The following is a 17,271-nucleotide window of genomic DNA, read 5'->3' on the forward strand; positions in this document are numbered from 1 at the left end:
CATTTATATATAACTTTATTCTTCCATCTTTGCTCACATTCTGTATGATCTCTAGCTGCTGACCGGTCCCGCTCAAAGCTCTATGATGAAGAGAGTCTTCTGTCCCTCACTATGTCCCAAGATGGATTCCCAAATGAAGATGGAGAACAAATGACCCCTGAGCTTCTGCTGCTACAAGAAAGACAAAGAGCTTCTGAGTGGCCCAAGGTAACAGCCTCATGCCTGGACATACAGTCTAGAAATATACTTTAACAAAAACCGGGAACAAGGAACAGATGGTTCTGGTTTTCTTTAGTTGTATTTAGTGCTATACATTTTTTCATGAAACTCTACCCAGTTGACTTAGGGATCTGATACTATTATCTCCCTCCTTCTGCCTTCTGATTTTTACACATCCTGCTAATGATGGCCCTGTTGTTTGTCACAGAATCACATAGCTGGTACTCAGGCCCTAAAACCAGTATTGATTTCTTTTCCCCCCACTCAGGATCGTGTCCTTATAAACCGTATTGACCTCGTCTGCCAGGCTGTACTCTCAGGGAAGTGGCCTTCTAGCCGCCGGAGCCAGGAAATGGTAACAGGAATTTTGGGGCCAGGCAACCACTTGCTAGACAGTCCCTCATTGACTCCAGGAGAATATGGTGACTCTCCAGTCCCCACACCACGAAGTAGCAGCGCAGCTTCCATGGCAGAGGAGGAGGTGTCCGCAGTCACCACAGCAGCAGCTCAGTTCACGAAACTTCGCAGAGGCATGGATGAAAAGGAGTTTACAGTTCAGATCAAAGATGTAAGCTCAGCATTTAGGCACTGGGAAGTGGGGAAGGAGACCGGAGTTTTGCTAACTACTTCACTAAGGGGATATTAAACTTGTTTGGTTAGCTAACTTTAAAAAATGAGAAGGGGGCGCCTGGGTGGCTCAGTTGGTTGAGCGACTGCCTTCGGCTCAGGTCATGATCCTGGAGTCCCGGGATCGAGTCCCGCATCGGGCTCCCTGCTCAGCAGGGAGTCTGCTTCTCCCTCTGACCCTTCGCTCTCTCATGCTCTCTCTCTATCTCATTCTCTCTCTCAAATAAATAAATAAAATCTTTAAAAAAAATAAATAAATAAAATTAAAAAAAATAATAAAAAAATAAAAAATGAGAAGGGAGTTGGGGGGCCTGGCTGGCTCAGTCGGTAGAGCATGCAGCTCTTGATCTCGGGGCTTGTAAGTTGGAGCCCCACGTTGGGTGTAGAGATGACTTGAAATCTTTTAAAAATAAATAAGTAAAAATAAAAAGGAGAGGGGAGAAAAATTAAAGTTCACAAAGCTCCATTGAGGAAAAGTCATTGCAGTAAAGGAAGGGATCTTGTATCTCCTAAGGACCAGATCAAAAGAACCCATATGTTTTGAAAGAAATATAGTTGATACAAGGCTTCTTTTGGGTGGCTTGTTTGTAGATCCTAGAAACCTGGTTTTTAAAGATTGAAATCAAATTGTGGGAAAGCTAGTAAAATAACGCCTAAATATTGTGGGCCTTATTAAGTTAAAAATAAGAAGTCATTCTTAGTGAAATTAAATCAGTGTTATTTATTTTATAGATGGGAAATTTTATTTTTCCTGATCATCTTCCCTATTGAAATCCTATTAGCTGGTCCTTAAGTACTCAACAAGAAAATTTTCTTTTTCTTTCTTTTTCCTTTTTTTTTAAAGTAGCCTCCACACCAGCATGGAGCCCAACATGGGACTTGATCTCACAACCCTGAGATCAAGACCTGATCTGAGATCAAGAGTCAGATACTTAACTGACTGAGCCACCCAGGAACCCCAAGAAAAATTTCTTAAACTAGTATGTGATAGGAATTACCAGGATTTTGCCCCTGTGATGAGTTGCCATGCTAATATTGAGACACCAGGTATGGGGTGTTTTCGAGATAAATTCTTCTCTTATGTCTACCTGAGGAGCACTAGGTCAAGAAACGAAATCTTTCTATGGAAAAAGTATATAAGTTTAGATACATTTCTAATTTCTACTCTTTAGCCAGATGGCCTTCCTTCTCATCATTGAGCCAGAGGATGACCCTTACCCTAAGATCCCCAAAGCTTAATATTTACTTTAAAAACATGTGCCATATGACATCTTGGGTGGGTGGGTTGTCTTCTTAGGAGGAAGGATTGAAGTTAACATTCCAGAAGCACAAGTTGATGGCTAATGGAGTAATGGGAGATGGACATCCTCTGTTTCATAAGAAGAAGGGAAACAGAAAGAAGCTAGTCGAGGTGAGTGGGAGAGAGTTTTTGACATGATGATTAGGTTTTTTTATTCTCACTAATTGATGAAGGCAGTTGGGATTAAGGGACTAGAAGATACTAGAATTATTTTATGGTTACCATTGGCTCTGCTCCCCCTCCCTCCCTGCCCCAAAGAAGAGTATGTGCTCATGGGGGTGGATTCTGGGTTTGCAGCTGGAGGTGGAGTGCATGGAAGAGCCTAATCACCTTGATGTGGACCTGGAGACCCGGATCCCTGTCATCAATAAGGTGGATGGTACTTTGCTGGTGGGTGAGGATGCCCCTCGCCGGGCTGAACTGGAGATGTGGTTACAGGGTCATCCAGAGTTCGCTGTCGATCCCCGATTTCTAGCGGTGAGTGGCAGTTCCATCCAGCAAGATTTAAAGTCATTTCCTTGGTATTTAAGCTGCATGAGAGGGAGGAAGCATGCCATAGTATGTCATTTTTTTCTGTATCTGCCGAATACCATAATACCCAGTCTTCCTAACTCACAGAGTTGTTTGAGAATCAAAATAAAATAATGTTAAAGCACTTATTAAACTAAATACTAGGCAAATATTTATTATTGATTATATAAATACCTAATTTTGGGGGGGAGAGATCTGCTAATGGCAGGTTTCCACTAGGACTAATCCTTAATTTATCCATGCAATAAGAATTTGTTGTCAAACTAGACATTAGTACCTTAATAATTACTCCAAAGAGATTTTTATTCCTCTAGGATAACTAACAGTTTTCTATTTCAGTATATGGAGGATCGCAGAAAACAGAAGTGGCAGAGATGTAAAAAAAATAATAAGGCAGAATTGAACTGTTTGGGAATGGAACCAGTACAGACGGCTAACTCTAGGAATGGTAAAAAGGTGAGTGAGACTGAGGCATTACCACTCTATTCCCACATTAGATGTGACTGGAGAAATAATTCGTGTTCTGTTACTTCCTTTTTTCCAGTGTATGAAAAAATATATCTTCAGTCCACCAATCAGGAAACTAGGGTAATTTTATTGATATTTTTACAGTCCTTGGCATCATCATCTGTAGAGGAGCATAAAATTCTAAAAGTAACTTGAGCACTTTAAGCATATTAAAACGTAAGGATTAGTAAGATGTGTTGGAACAGTCAAGGCTTTCTGTTCTTCTGACTGACTAAGGGATTTTGGCAAATCCTTTAACCTTTTCAGTTTGAACATCCTGAAAAGTTGAGGGTATAGGAGCAGATAATCTCTTAAAAATTTTATGATCCTGTACATTTTAGAAGTGACGTCGGGCCTACCAAGGACAATAGTCATAGCGTTTTCCAACATGGAGGAAGTTGAGAATTGCTGATAATAACACCAGTAATGGAAAAAGGACAGGAAAACATGTTTTATAGTTAATAACAACAACTTCGGTTATTCCATTATAGGCCATTTGGTAGATGAGGTACCCATAATTCTTTGCAATAAAATCTGACTTTAAAAGTTTCTCTTTGCTGTTTGCCTTACTTTGGTCAATAGTTGTCTTTTTTTAAACATATTAAATCATGGTGTGGTAAGCAGTCATTTAAAATGATTAGCACTTGTCTAATCATCCCCCATTGGATCTTTTATATACATCTTTACACATATATGTTATTTATATCTAAAACCACATGGTGTGTCTTTTAACAAAATTAATTTCCAAATGAACAATATGCATCTTCTGCATTTAACAAATTGAGATTGTTACTTTACACGTTATAGTTATTTGTGAGGTGCATTTTTGAGGCTTATTATTTTTACATTGGTGAAAGTGGTTTCATATAAATATTGTTACCATAGAAGAATATTTTAACTTTTCCTCAAAGCCTCCATGGGACCAAGAGTATAATAAGCAGAGTGGTTGATATGGGAGGCTGATGGTTGGAAGGCTGGTACCTTCTCTGTTGTGAATTTCACATTATAGAGCAGCTTATAAAAAAGGCTTTTCCTCCAGTATTACCTATTTTTCCCTCAAGTATTTTGCTACGTCTTTATACTCAGTTGATAAATCTAAGAAAGGAAAGATCCTAGGGAGTCACAGAAAATCGTAATATGACTAATACAGAATTCTTTTTTTTTTTTTTTTTTTTTTTAGAATTTATTTGAGAGAGAGGGAGCGTGTGAGCTGGGGAAGGAACAGAGGGGGAAAGCATCTCAAGCAGACTCCGTGCTAAGCTCAGAGCCCATTGCAGGGCTCAATCACCTGACCTGAGCCAAAACCGAGAGTTGAATACTTAACTAACTGCACCATCGCCCCTGTACAGAATTCTTAATGCAGACAGAATTAATGGTGTATTATTACTGGTACCTGCAGGAGTTTAGGTGCTTTTATTGTTATATTTTAAAAGTCTATACAAATACAGTGTATTGAAATGTTTAGTTTTCCAAATCAGAAAGGTATATTCCCATATCAGGTGTTAGGCTTAGATTGGTAAGTAGAGTCCAGAGACACAGATACCAAATGTCTGAATTTAATGCCAGTATACCCAGTATTATACTTAGGTCTAGCAAAGCAGAGGCACTAGAAGTAATAAGTTCCAGCTTCAGTGTACTTAGTCAAAATTTACAGTCAGAATATCCAGGGGTGCCTGGGTGGCTCAGTTGGTTAAGTGTATGACTCTTGATTTCAGCTCAGGTCATATCTCAGGGTCATGAGATTGAGCCCTGTGTTGGGCTCACACTGGGTGTGGAGCCTGCTTGAGATTCTCTTTCTCTCCCTCTGCCCCTCCTTGCCCACTTGGATTCTCTCTCTCTCTAAAAAATAAAAATAAAATAATTTACGGACAGAACATCTAGAAGAAGCAACTTAAAATTCAGCAGATACGTTTTTTATCAATGTGAAAAACACTTTATTAAGTTTCGTGAGGAGCTACCCACAATCTTTTTGTTGTTCTAGACATCCAGAAAGAAGTCTTAACCTGACCTGTCTTTAGTTTACCACACTCTGCTGTGCTAATGAGTAATAGTTTCGTGAATGTCAATATAGTTGTGCTGTACTTCACATGGTAAGATCATGTGAACAACCTGCCATCAGTAAAGTATACTGTGCAAATACTGATTCATTCACTGGCTTACTCAGTCTCCTTGTTAACAAGGGTAAGCATCTGTGAAATGGCTGGATAGAGTAAAGGTACAATGCAGTCATGGAAAAAAGCAAAACTCTGGTTCACATAAGTGTCAGTATCAATGTCTCCATTTTAGCTTTAGCACTGGAATGCTTCTAGCAGCTATATCCAGCATTTCCTCCTCCTATTACCATCAAGCCTCATCTGACTGCTTTCTTTGTCCCTCCTAAAGATATTGAGTAAAAAAGCACTTGCAAGCTAGGACTCTGTTGACTTCGTTTGCTTTTTTTCCTTTCTTTGTTTTTACTATCTTCTACTCCTTCCTCCTAGGGTCACCATGCTGAAACTGTGTTCAACCGGGTTTTGCCAGGGCCTATTACGCCAGACAGCAGCAAGAAGCGGGCCCGTAGGATGCGACCAGACCTTTCAAAGATGATGGCCCTGATGCAGGGTGGAGGCACTGGGTCCCTGTCTCTGCATAATACCTTCCAACACAGCAGTAGTGGCCTGCAGTCTGTGTCATCCCTGGGTCACAGCAGTGCCACTTCTGCATCTTTGCCTTTTATGCCGTTTGTGATGGGTGGTGCAGCATCATCCCCTCATGTAGACTCCAGCACCATGCTTCATCACCACCACCACCACCCCCACCCCCACCATCACCACCATCACCATCCAGGCCTGAGAGCCCCTGGCTACCCTTCTTCACCAGCCACTACCACCTCTGGTACTGCCTTGAGGTTGCCACCACTGCAACCTGAGGAGGATGAGGACGATGAGGATGAAGATGATGATGATGATTTATCTCAGGGCTATGATAGCTCAGAAAGGGACTTCTCACTCATTGATGATCCTATGATGCCAGCCAACTCAGACTCAAGTGAAGATGCTGATGACTGAAGCCCCAGCATGGTCCCCGTTGCTTGGGTGGCTGCTGTATTTTCAATTACTCTGGCCCTTGGACTATGGAAAAGTGGGAGGGGCAGGAGAGATGTGGGGAAACCCAGGACTCCAGGAGGTGAAAAGGAAAAAGAAAACTTGTACCTGATTGCTTCCAAATTTGAGAGGATTGGGTGGGCAGGGGGAACTCCTAAAATAATACATGACCACTTCCTCATTTCTGGGGAAGGAAAGGAGACTAGAGCAGCTGATGTGCTCACCCCTCCCTAAACCCCTCCATTAACCACAGACTATGTAGCGCTGGCCCTAGCCTCTGGCAGAGCCTGTTCCTGGCCGAACTGTGGATACAGCTGGAGGGTCAGGAACTGTTACCTTCCTTCCCCTTGGCATTAATAAATTTAAGTTAATCCTTTTCCATTCTTCCCTTGTTCTATATTTGCTAAAACCCAATATAAATGTTAATTTTGAATTCATGATGGGTAATTTCAATACCACTTTCCTAAAGTTCATTATTGTAAATGCAGTTACCTTGGATAGGACAAAGTCATCTCTACTCCATTAAAGGATATATGTAAGTGTAGTCAATCCAGCTTGCTAAAAGCAAGTGAATTGTTTAATAGTAGGCAAATGTCCCAGATTCAAACTCCCAAGTTCTTGGAAGAAATGAGAAGGAAGAATTTCCTCAAGGAACCATGAACATTTTGTTTGGAATTAACTGAAATAACGGTGCTTTGGGGAAACCATAAGAACGGTATCACTTCATGAACTGTGGCAAGGGAACAGGCTGACTGGAAGGAACGTTGTCAAGACTTGGGCCGGGGCGGAGGGCGGGGTGGGGAGGGGAGAAGGAGCAGGCCGACTGGGTTGTGTGAAGCCCCTCAAGCCATTTGTTAAAGACTCTTCCCCTGCCATCCCAGCGCTCAGATGAAGCCTGGGCATTTTATTTCCCTTTCTAAGGCAAATAGTTCTGTGGGCTTTTTCTCCCTAGTTAGTGCTCTCTCCTTCCTCGCCACCAAGGATCCTTCCAGTCCTGGAGCAGCAGAGGCTTTTGCTTCCCCACCATTTAGGAGGGAAATGCACCCAAAGTTCCCACTCCTGACCCACGCCAGATCCCGCTCTTTCCGTTTCCCCTTCATTTATCAGTGGGTGGGGCCGTTGCAGCGGCGCGCAGCCGCTCGTGTGGGGCGGGGCAGGCACGGCGGGCCTCCCGCCTCCTCAGCAGTGCCCAGCCGCCGCCGCCTGGGCCAGAAATCGGAGCTCCTGGAAACCGCAGCAGGGCTGAGAGTAAGGGCGGGGCGGGGCGTCACGTGATGACGTCGCCTCGCGTGCGGCTGTTGCTAAGTTGACAAGAAAACCCCGCGAAAATCTAGACTCTTTGTGTTGCACATTTTGTTGATTTTCCCACTGTCTTCCTCTCCTCCAACCTCCGGAGAGAGATTAAAAAAAAAAAAAAAAAATCCCAAGTGCTGTCGGGACCCGGAAGCGGAAAGGGCATCTTTGAGGTCGATACTTCCGGGTCACTGGGAGAGTGCGGGATTCCGGGGCCGAGAGCGGGTGGCGGATCCGGGACCTCGCGTGATTCTCGGAACCCGAGCAGGAGCGGCGTCTGTGGCTATGGCTGTGACTCTGGACAAAGACGCTTATTACCGGCGAGTGAAGAGACTGTACAGCAATTGGCGGGTGAGATAGATCCCGTAATTTTCCCTAGGGAGCCCCCCTCTGCCATCCCATAATAACCCCGTTTCTCGGCGCCCTTTTTTCCTTTTCCGTCGGGAATTCCCGGGTTCAGTGTCGCGCCCCTTTAGTTGCTGCAGGACCATTCACCGCAGGCCGCCCCCAGCGCCGCCCCGGAACAGGGAATCCCCCGCAATCACCCTGCCCTGCGGCCACCACCATCTTCCCCGCGTGCTGGCCCCCGTCATGCATAACAGCCTCCTCTCACGGTCTCTTCCCGCCCTAGAAGAGGCATCATCCTTCCCTCCCGCTCCGTAATCCCGTCTTGCTGCCCCCCTCCTGCAGTGTTCATACACACCCACGCACTCGCTCTGTCCTTCCAGAACCAGAGTATTCCGCCCCAGGTCCCGCCAGAATTACAACCTTCTTCGTAAAAGGTGGATGGGGCTAGAAGGATGTGAATCGGGTTTTTCGTGTTTATCGTTTGCGGGGCTTTTGCTGGAGTTAAAAAAAAAAAATACTAATCACGCGCAACCGTCTCATGTTCTAGGCCCTGCCGTGGGTAACACAGAAACCTAATACTGAAAACCTGCAAGCTTTAGTAATGCAAAAACGATGTGATGCCTAAAACCTCATTAGTTCTCCTCTTTGGTAGAGTATCCGGGGCACGTGTTGAGAAAAAGCTGTTGCAGTCCCAAGTATTTTAAAGATTGGGTAATTTTGCCGCTTGGATAATATCCACGGTTAAAATTTATTTTTATGATAGTAATTTATCAATTCGTATATTTGATTGCATCCTGTGGTGCAGGCTGAGCTGTCTAGCTTAAGTCTGGCCTCTGAACTCTGTCATCCAAGGAAACTAAAACTAATAAAGACTTTTTAAAACCTGAAAAACGTCCTGACAAAAATGATCAGTTCTGATTTCAGCATTGTAAATTGCCTTTCAAAGAGACCCTCTACTAAAAACCAAGCTATTAAAATTGGTGAGTTCCCCGCCATTCATATTAAAGGTTCATGTGTCTGTTTCATCTTTTGAAAATAAATGCATTAGATAATTGTAAATAAAATGGATCCTTTTTTGCGTTTTATGAAAAGGAAAAATAAGGACTTTATACAAGACAAGTACTGAGCATAAGTTTTAATTTAAAAATTTTGTATTGGTTAATTTCTAATGAATGTTTCACAGTTTCTTTCACAGTTACATTTTTAAATTTTAACATAATCCATGTTAGAAAAACTCTTTCTAAAAGCCACATTGTTTTCTAGAGGTCAGTAAGTATAAATGTGCAGTAATCGGAAGCCCTCTCTTCCACCTCTAGACCCTGAAATTCCACATCTTTGATGTAGAGGTTGTTTCTAGTCACGGTGATTCAGAGTTTATCAAGTTGTTCATCTTCTCTAGACCATTCACAAAAGCTAAGATTAATTTAGAGCTCAGAGTTCCCTTACATGATAGATAAATGCAAAACATGAGACTAGGAAAAACTTAAGGCCCAAAGACAGATTAACAAACTTAATATTAAATGATAATCTTTAAATCCAGGGAAGTTAAATTATTGGCCCTAATTTTTTGTTTCTCAAAAATCAGTAAAATTTATCTTGGCCCTCCTACTTACATCATTTGAAGAGGTATGTTAGATGTTAATGGTGTTTGAGTTATGAGCGAGATCCATATAAAATGTACTCACTAGCAAAATTTGTGGCTAATTATTATGAAATCTTACTTGAATAAACTTTCTGCTTTCTTGTAACTGCAAATTTTAATAACTGCCCAGAACCCACCTGTAGAATTCCTTTCTGCATGGACAGCCTTTCCAGGTTCCTCTGCTTAGGCATAGATCATGGTTGTCTGGGGTATGCGGTAAATTCTGTTTGCTTATTTTCTTAGCTGTAGCAGAAAGATAATGAAATATATAGGTGCATAATACAGTTATTTTTACATTTTTACATTTTACATTTTACATTTTTCCTTTTTTAATAAGAAAACTAGCATTGAGATAAGGGAATAAGTTGAAGTTAACTATATAAATCCCAAGCTTTGTATTGTCAGCACCCATCTTCAAAGAACTATCCATTATGACAAAAGTTCACAAACTAGAAAATTAGTTGGGCGCCATATCTACTTTTTAGTTTTAGATACCTTCAGGCATAAGGTTTTCAGAACTGTGTTGTTGTGTGTGGTAGCTCCAACTCTTCAGCCACATAGAGTAGAAGAAACCCAAAAAACTAACCTTGTTTTGTTTTTTAAATAAGAACAGGAGTTAATGTGGCTCCTAATCTCACTTACCTGCAGATTGAGTTTGGGATAGATACATATTGTGAGGCTATTGCAAGTAAGATATTTCTTTTTTCTTTTGATTTTTTTTTTTTTAAGATTTTATTTGAGAGAGCACATATGGGCATGAGTGAGGGGAGAGGGAGAGAGGGACTCTTAGACTCCATGCCCAGCGCAGAGCCCATCTCCTGGCTCAGTCTCAACAGCCCTGAGATCATGACCTGAGCCAGAGTCAAGTCGGAAGCTTAACTGACTGAGCCACCCAGGCGTCCCAGTAAGATATTGTTTCTGATTTACAATTTTTGTACTTATGTCCTAAAAATAGTTGTAGCATCACATACTTCTGTTTGAATAGAAATTTCTAAAACATCAATGAGAAATAGTGTCATTTGAGAAATGAGAAAAAAGGCTCAGTCAAAAATCAGGAGATCTCTGTAGTGACTAGAAGTTATTACTGTTTTATGGACTGTACTTGGATGTTTGAGTCTGGTCCGGTCCTGCCTCTTATTTTTTAAATTAGAACTGCTGTGAGCAGAAAGGATGTGTAGCGCCTGTCTATTTCTGTGTTAGAAAACTCCATGTGGTAGTGGTGGGTCTTGAGAGTGGGCTGTGGGCTTCTCCTCTGGCCTCTTAACTGGGTCCTTATTCAGGGCTCCCACCTTTTCAGCACTGTGATCATTTTTAACCAGGTATTATGGTTAGTACCACATGGGGTATGAGGTGAAGGAGGTTAGTCACCATTCTACAGTTCCAGGTTGGTTTGGTTTTTTTGGGTTTTTTTTTGACAGCACACACACTGGCGGGGAGGGGCAGAGGGAGAGGGAAAAGCAGACTCCCCGCTGAGGGGCTCCATCCCAGGATCATGATCTGAGCGAAGGCAGATGCTTAACCGACTGAGCTACCCAGGTGCCCCAAGTTCCAGCTTTTTGAGAACCAAGGGAAACAATATCCAGGCATACCTGTAACCCATTTGAGACCTACCTCTCAGGGCATCCTGCTATGAGTGAACCTTGACTTCAGTCGTTTGCCTTTTATCCCAAAAGAATTCTGTAAAATGTCAGAATTTGTTGTCAAAAGGAATGCTGATCCAGTGCATTCATTCATGTGTCTGTATGCCACCGGTCAGGATTGAGATGGTGGGTGGCTCTGACCCTAAAGACTTTGTGCCTGTGGAGAAGACGATATGCTATAGTGTCAGTGTCTCTCAGTTGTGCCTGTGGAGAAGACGATATGCTATAGTGTCAGTGTCTCTCAGTTGCCACTTTCTGACTCTCCTGATTTTTGTCATGGACAAGCTTCATGTTCTGGATTGCTCTCCAAAGCTAGGCAGTTACTGTCTATGGCTTAGGAAGGTTCTTTAAAACACAGGCAATACCCATACTACTTTGAGCAAAGATAATGGTTTACTTCTGCCCATCTCCATTCTTCATGGCTCTTTTATCTTGAGGTAGAGAAAGGTTTAAGTAATGCACTGGACTCTTCAAGAAGAGGAGAGCTAGATGGAAGTAAATGCCTGGACAGGTTGGGATTCATTTATTCTTGCATGCTCAACTTTTATAGTCTACTCTAGTTATCCACTTTCTTATATTTATTTTTTATCCCTATTACCAAGTGTGGTGCCTGGTGTGTAGTAGGCACTCAGTGAACAGTGGTGACAATTTCTGAGCTTTCATGCATCTGTTTCTTGGTTTGAAGAGACTTCTGTCCGGGCTATGCATAAGTGGCCGTAAGTCCTTCCTTTCCTAGAACTGTTCACCTGTTGTCCCCATGTAATTACTAATGGCACACCTTTATATTCTCCAAATTGTCTTGGTTTGGTTGATAAATTATATACTAGCTATAACCAGGGACTTAAAAATGGTTCCTCTTTTAATGCAATACCTTGGTTTAAAGGAAGTTAGTTCCTATGCTGCAGTATTTCAGCAATTTTTATCATTCTGATACTACCTTCACAATTTCTGCTAATTTCTTATTATCTATATGTACTTTGCACTTTATTTTTTTTTTAAAGATTTTATCTGTTTATTTGACAGAGATACCACGCATAAGCAGGGTGAGGGATAGAGGGAGAAGCAGACTCCCTGCTGAGCAGGAAGCCTGATGCGGGGCTCGATCCCAGGACCCTGGGATCATGATCTGAGCCGAAGGCAGACCCTTAACGACTGAGCCACCCCAGCGCCCCTGTACCTTGCTCTTTAAAAATTGTTTTCAGGGGTGCCTGGGTGGCTCAGTCGTTAAGTGTCTGCCTTCGGCTCAGGTCATGATCCCAGGGTCCTGGGATCGAGCCCCGCCTTGGGCTCCCTGCTCCGTGGGAAGCCTGCTTCTCCCTCTCCTACTCCCCCTGCTTGTGTTCCCTCTTTTGGTGTGTCTCTCTCTGTCAAATAAATAAAATCTTTTTAAAAAATGGTTTTTAATCAAGTAATACATATACATTGTGGCATCTGGGTGGATCAGTTGGTTAAGCATCCAGCTAGCTCTTGATTTTGTCTCCGATGAGTTCAAGCCCTGCATTAGGCTCTGAGCTGGGCATGGAGCCTACTTAAGAAAAAAAAAAAGTAATACATGTACAGGTTTTTAAAAACCAGTCACCTGCCCCAGAAGCAACGACTTTTAGTTCTTCTGCTTCATATTTTGAAATACTATGGGGCGCCTGGGTGGCTCAGTCTGTTAAACGGCTGCCTTCGGCTCAGGTCAGGGTCCTGGGATGAAGCCCCGCATCGGGCTCCTTGCTCAGCGTGAAGCCTGCTTCTCTCTCTCTCCCTCCGCCTGCCGCTCCCCCTCCTTGTGCTCTCTCTCTGTCAAATAAATAAATAAAATCTTAAAAAAAAGAGAAAAATACTATCTATATACTGTTCTTCGTTTGTCAATTTTAGATATTAACTGTCGTTTTGGTAGTTTAAGATTTAAGTTTAATTTTTGTATACCATCTGACTTAGTTTAACTTCTCTACCTCCTGATACTTTTTAAATCTCTTCCTCACATATGGTTATAAAAAGCTTCCAACATACAGAAAAGTGAAAGAATTTTATAGTGAACACCTGTGTACCCACCACCTGGATTAACAATTAACATTTTATTATACTTTATCACATATCTACCCCTCTTGATAAATTTTTTTCATAATTTTTATTAAAATCAGTACTCAGTGTACATTTTTATGCTCACTTGGATGAAGTAAGTACAGTTTCCTTTTCTCTACAGTTTTTCATTTTTCCTGATAATGATCCTAAATTTTACTCCTTTTTTAAATATCGCTAGCCCCATTTTTTTCCTGCAGTTCTGTCATAATCTTTTCAGTCTTTTATTTTAACATTCTCACACTTGTCAGGTATTTTATTAACTCTGTGTTTGTTTTTTTAACCACCAACACCGTTCTCCTCCCCCAGCCTTACATTATATTGTTCTATCTGTGCAGGTTGTACTCCAGGCCCGTTGAACTTGGGACTTTCCAATGTTGGGTCCCCTATGTCCTACAACCCTTGTCTTGATTTGTTTTTTCTTTGTTAGAGCATTTCCTCTAAGAGGTTCTTAAGAAAGGATATAGATAGAGAATATGTGTTTCCTGAGCTGTTGTGTGTCTTAAAAAGTTTTACTCTGTCTTCGCTTTTGGTTAGTAATACAGCTCAGTGGGAATAAAATTCAAGGTTGAAAATCTCTCAGAATTCAGCTCAGTATTTTGAAGCTATTGTTTGTCAGCCTTCAGAATTTTTCAGTAATACTTTTCAGAGGCAGATGGGTCTTTTTCCTGATCCAATATATATGGCCTGTTCTCTCTGAAACATTTAGAATCATCTCTTTATCCTTTGGATTTTGAAATTTCACTGCCTTGGTAGGAGTCTTTCCCCCCCCCCCCCCTTGCATTGAGTTGGGAAGTAGGGGGCCCGTTTAGTCTCAGGACTCAGTGCCCTTGTGTGGTAGAATTGTTCATTATTGGTACTTTCTTTTTTTTTTTTAAAGATTTTATTTATTTGAAAGAGTGAGAGAGAGAGCACGAGAGGGAGGAAGGTCAGAGGGAGAAGCAGACTCCCCGCCTAGCAGGGAGCCCGATGCGGGACTCGATCCCGGGACTCCAGGATCATGACCTGAGCCGAAGGCAGTCGCTTAACCGACTGAGCCACCCAGACGCCCATCGTTATTGGTACTTTCTTCCCTCTGTTTCCTCAGTGGTCTCTTCCCCTGAAATTTCCATTCAGGAGGTTTAGGTCTCAGCTTAAGTTTGTTGGTTATTTTTCGGTTTTATTTCCTATCTCTGTCTTCTATTTACAGTATTGCTTCTTAACTTTATTAACTTTTTTTTATTAACTTTTTATTGAATTTTTAAAAATTTTCAGCTATTTTTAATTTCTAGGAGTTCTTTCTTGTCCTCTATTCTTTTGTTTCATGGATGTGCTATATTTATTTATCTTATAGGAGGTGTTTTAATTTAATTTTTATCTTCTGTCCTCTGTTTTGTCTGTTTCTCTGAGTTTCCTTACTTTCTCTCTTACGTATTGGAGACTTCACAGAAACCAAAATAAGGCTTGGCTACCCATCTGTATTAAGAATAAGGCCATAACGGGGGCACCTGGGTGGCTCAGTCGTTAAGCATCTGCCTTCGGCTCAGGTCGTGATCTCAGGGTCCTGGGATCGAGCCCCGCATCGGGCTCCCCGCTCAGCGGGAAGCCTGCTTCTCCCTCTCTCGCTCCCCCTGCTTGTGTTCCTGCTCTCTCTCTCTGTCAAATAAATAAAGTCTTAAAAAAAAAAAAAGAGTAAGGCCATAACGAACTGGTTGGCAGCTCTGCATGAATGGGGCCTCTCAACTAGTTAGGGGTAACTGTAGAGTGAATAGGCTTGCTTATTCCATGGAGGACTCCCAAATGTCAGTATCTGAAGTGTTCTTTCTGAATTCAGTGAGGATGTGCAAAGAAAAATCCTCTCAATTCTTTTCTTTGGGACATTTGTTCCCAATTATGGTCATTCAAAATATAAACTTTCATTTAATTTTCTAAAAATTAGTACTTGCCTTCTGCTGGGCCTAATATTTGAGTCTATAGCCTTTTTGAGCCCATTTTTCCAGAGAATAAAGTCTTCTTTCATAGGGATTAGGTGTTGTCTCAGGAATTCCAAGAACCTGGGGGCGGGGGGTGGGTAGGGGGTTGGGGGGTTGTCCCTCTCAAACTTACTGACCAGACCTTCTGTTTTTAGTCCTGAACTCATCCAAGTTCGATGTACCCTTTTCCCTTATCCCTGATACTTGGTGCCTCCTAAGTTCTGAGTTCATTGGGGCTCTTTGAGATATGCATATCTACTGGTACCTTACCAGTGAGACTGTTTGTCAAATATTCTTGGGGTATAGCTACCACAACTGCTTAGTCATTTCCCACTCTTTGTCCTCTTTTCATCTTCCAAAAACTGTTGATCTCTTTAAACCTAAATATATTCAGAAAGGATACTTTACATCACTATGAATGGAAAATTGTGTTACTTTCCAGAAATAAAATGTAGCTGTTAAAAAATAAAGATAATGTAAGCACAACAGCATTATTAAATTGTAGCAGGTGTTAAGGACTAGCATTAAACAGATAAAATCTTTTTTTTTAAATTTTATTTATTTTTATTTTAATTCCAGTATAGTTAACATACAGTATTATATTTGTTTCAGGTGTATAATATAGTGACTCAGTGCTTCTATATGTTACTCCGTGTTCTTAAGATAAGTGCACTCTAAATCCTCATCACCTATTTCACCCTTCCGCCCACCCACCTCCCCTCTGGTAACCATCAGTTTGTTCTGTATAGTGAAGAGTTTAGGGGCACCTAGGTGGCTCAGTCAGTTAAGTGGCTGCCTTCTGCTCAAGTCATGATCTCAGGGTCCTGGGATTGAGTTCCACATCAGGTTCCCTGCTCAGTGGGGAGCCTGTTTCTCCCTCTCCCGCTCCCCCTGCTTTTGTGCTCTCTCATTCTCTCTGTCAAATAAATAAATAAAATCTAAAAAAAAAAAAAAAAAACAGAGTCTGTATCTGGGTTTGTCTTTTATCCTTTGTTTTGTTTCTTACATTCCACATATGAGTGAAATCATGTGGTATTTGTCTTTCTCTGATTTATTTCATTTAGCATTATACTCTCTAGCTCTGTCCATGTCATTGGAAATGGCAAGATTTCATTCTTTTTTTTACAGCTGAATAATAATCCATTGTGTATATATATATACACCGCATCTTCTTTATCTGTTCATCTATTGATGGATACTTGGGCTGCTTCCATAATTTGGTTATTGTAAATAATGCTGCAGTAAACATAAGGGTGCACATATCCTTTCAAATTAGTGTTTTTGTATTTTGGGGAGGGGGTAAATACCCAGTGGCACGATTACTGAATTATAGGGTAGTTCTATTTTTAACTTTTTGAGGAACTCCATACTGTTGTCCACAGTGGCTGCACCAGTTTGCATTCCCACCAGCAGTGCACGGTGTTCCTTTTTCTCCACATCCACCCGCACTTGTTTCTTGTAATTTTGATTTTAGTCATTCTGACAGGTATAAAGTGATATCTCATTGTGGTTTTGGTTTGCATTTCCCTGATGATCAGTGATGTGGAGCATCTTTTCATGTGTCTGTTGGCCATCTGTATGTCTTTAGAGAAATGTCAGTTCATCTCTTCTGCCCAATTTTAATCAGATTATTTGTTTTTGTGTGTGTTGAGTTGAATAAGTTCTTTATATACTTTGGATATTAACACTATATCAGATATGTCATTTGTAAATATCTTCTTAAACAGGTAGAGGCTTGATATGATCAAGTAGATTTAAAGAGAAAAGTAGGTAACTTTTTTTGCTAGGTAATTGAATATTTAAAGCCACATCTGGGATCACCTAAAATCATTTCCTGTAGGAGTTGTACACAGACTTTCAGAAAGTGCACATACTCGGTACTAATAATGTAGTTGACAGCCAGTCTTTGACGCCAGGAACTGTAGTGGTGTGGTACACAGTAAAATTTTTAACTAATAGCCTTTTGGTCTGTAATAATGATGACAAATACAGAGTAGTTACTGTGAGTGAAGCACTGTTTAGAGCACTTTATATACATTAGCTCATTTAATTCTCACAGCAA

At 41.4% G+C, this 17,271-nt stretch overlaps 2 protein-coding genes and 1 non-coding gene across 9 annotated transcripts in view; all 3 read left to right on the top strand.

Annotated features, from left to right (window-relative positions):
- CHD8 (chromodomain helicase DNA binding protein 8) overlaps window positions 1-6,644 on the top strand; it is a 61,225-nt gene extending 54,581 nt beyond the window's left edge. For 6 of the 7 annotated variants that reach the window (XM_034994692.1, XM_034994697.1, XM_034994693.1 and 3 more), the window contains 6 exons: window positions 56-207; window positions 488-787; window positions 2,144-2,257; window positions 2,444-2,623; window positions 3,017-3,133; window positions 5,665-6,644. In XM_034994692.1, the coding sequence (XP_034850583.1) occupies window positions 56-207; window positions 488-787; window positions 2,144-2,257; window positions 2,444-2,623; window positions 3,017-3,133; window positions 5,665-6,231 (1,430 nt within the window). In that variant the 3' untranslated portion in view covers window positions 6,232-6,644. The remainder of the gene's footprint in view (window positions 1-55; window positions 208-487; window positions 788-2,143; window positions 2,258-2,443; window positions 2,624-3,016; window positions 3,134-5,664) is intronic. The other variant, XM_034994695.1, reaches the window with a different exon arrangement.
- LOC118003784 lies at window positions 1,855-1,943 on the top strand. Its single transcript, XR_004677417.1, has one exon. It is a non-coding gene; the product is annotated as a small nucleolar RNA U6-53/MBII-28 (small nucleolar RNA).
- A 973-nt stretch (window positions 6,645-7,617) lies between the features above and the next one.
- Window positions 7,618-17,271, top strand: part of SUPT16H (SPT16 homolog, facilitates chromatin remodeling subunit) — a 39,805-nt gene continuing 30,151 nt past the window's right edge. Inside the window, exon 1 of the mRNA XM_034994808.1 lies at window positions 7,618-7,911. Within this exon, the coding sequence (XP_034850699.1) occupies window positions 7,846-7,911 (66 nt within the window). The 5' untranslated portion in view covers window positions 7,618-7,845. The remainder of the gene's footprint in view (window positions 7,912-17,271) is intronic.

Source organism: Mirounga leonina, unplaced genomic scaffold (assembly GCF_011800145.1).
Source record: "Mirounga leonina isolate KUSES-001 unplaced genomic scaffold, KU_Mleo_1.0 Mir_91, whole genome shotgun sequence".
Classification (NCBI taxonomy): domain Eukaryota; kingdom Metazoa; phylum Chordata; class Mammalia; order Carnivora; family Phocidae; genus Mirounga; species Mirounga leonina.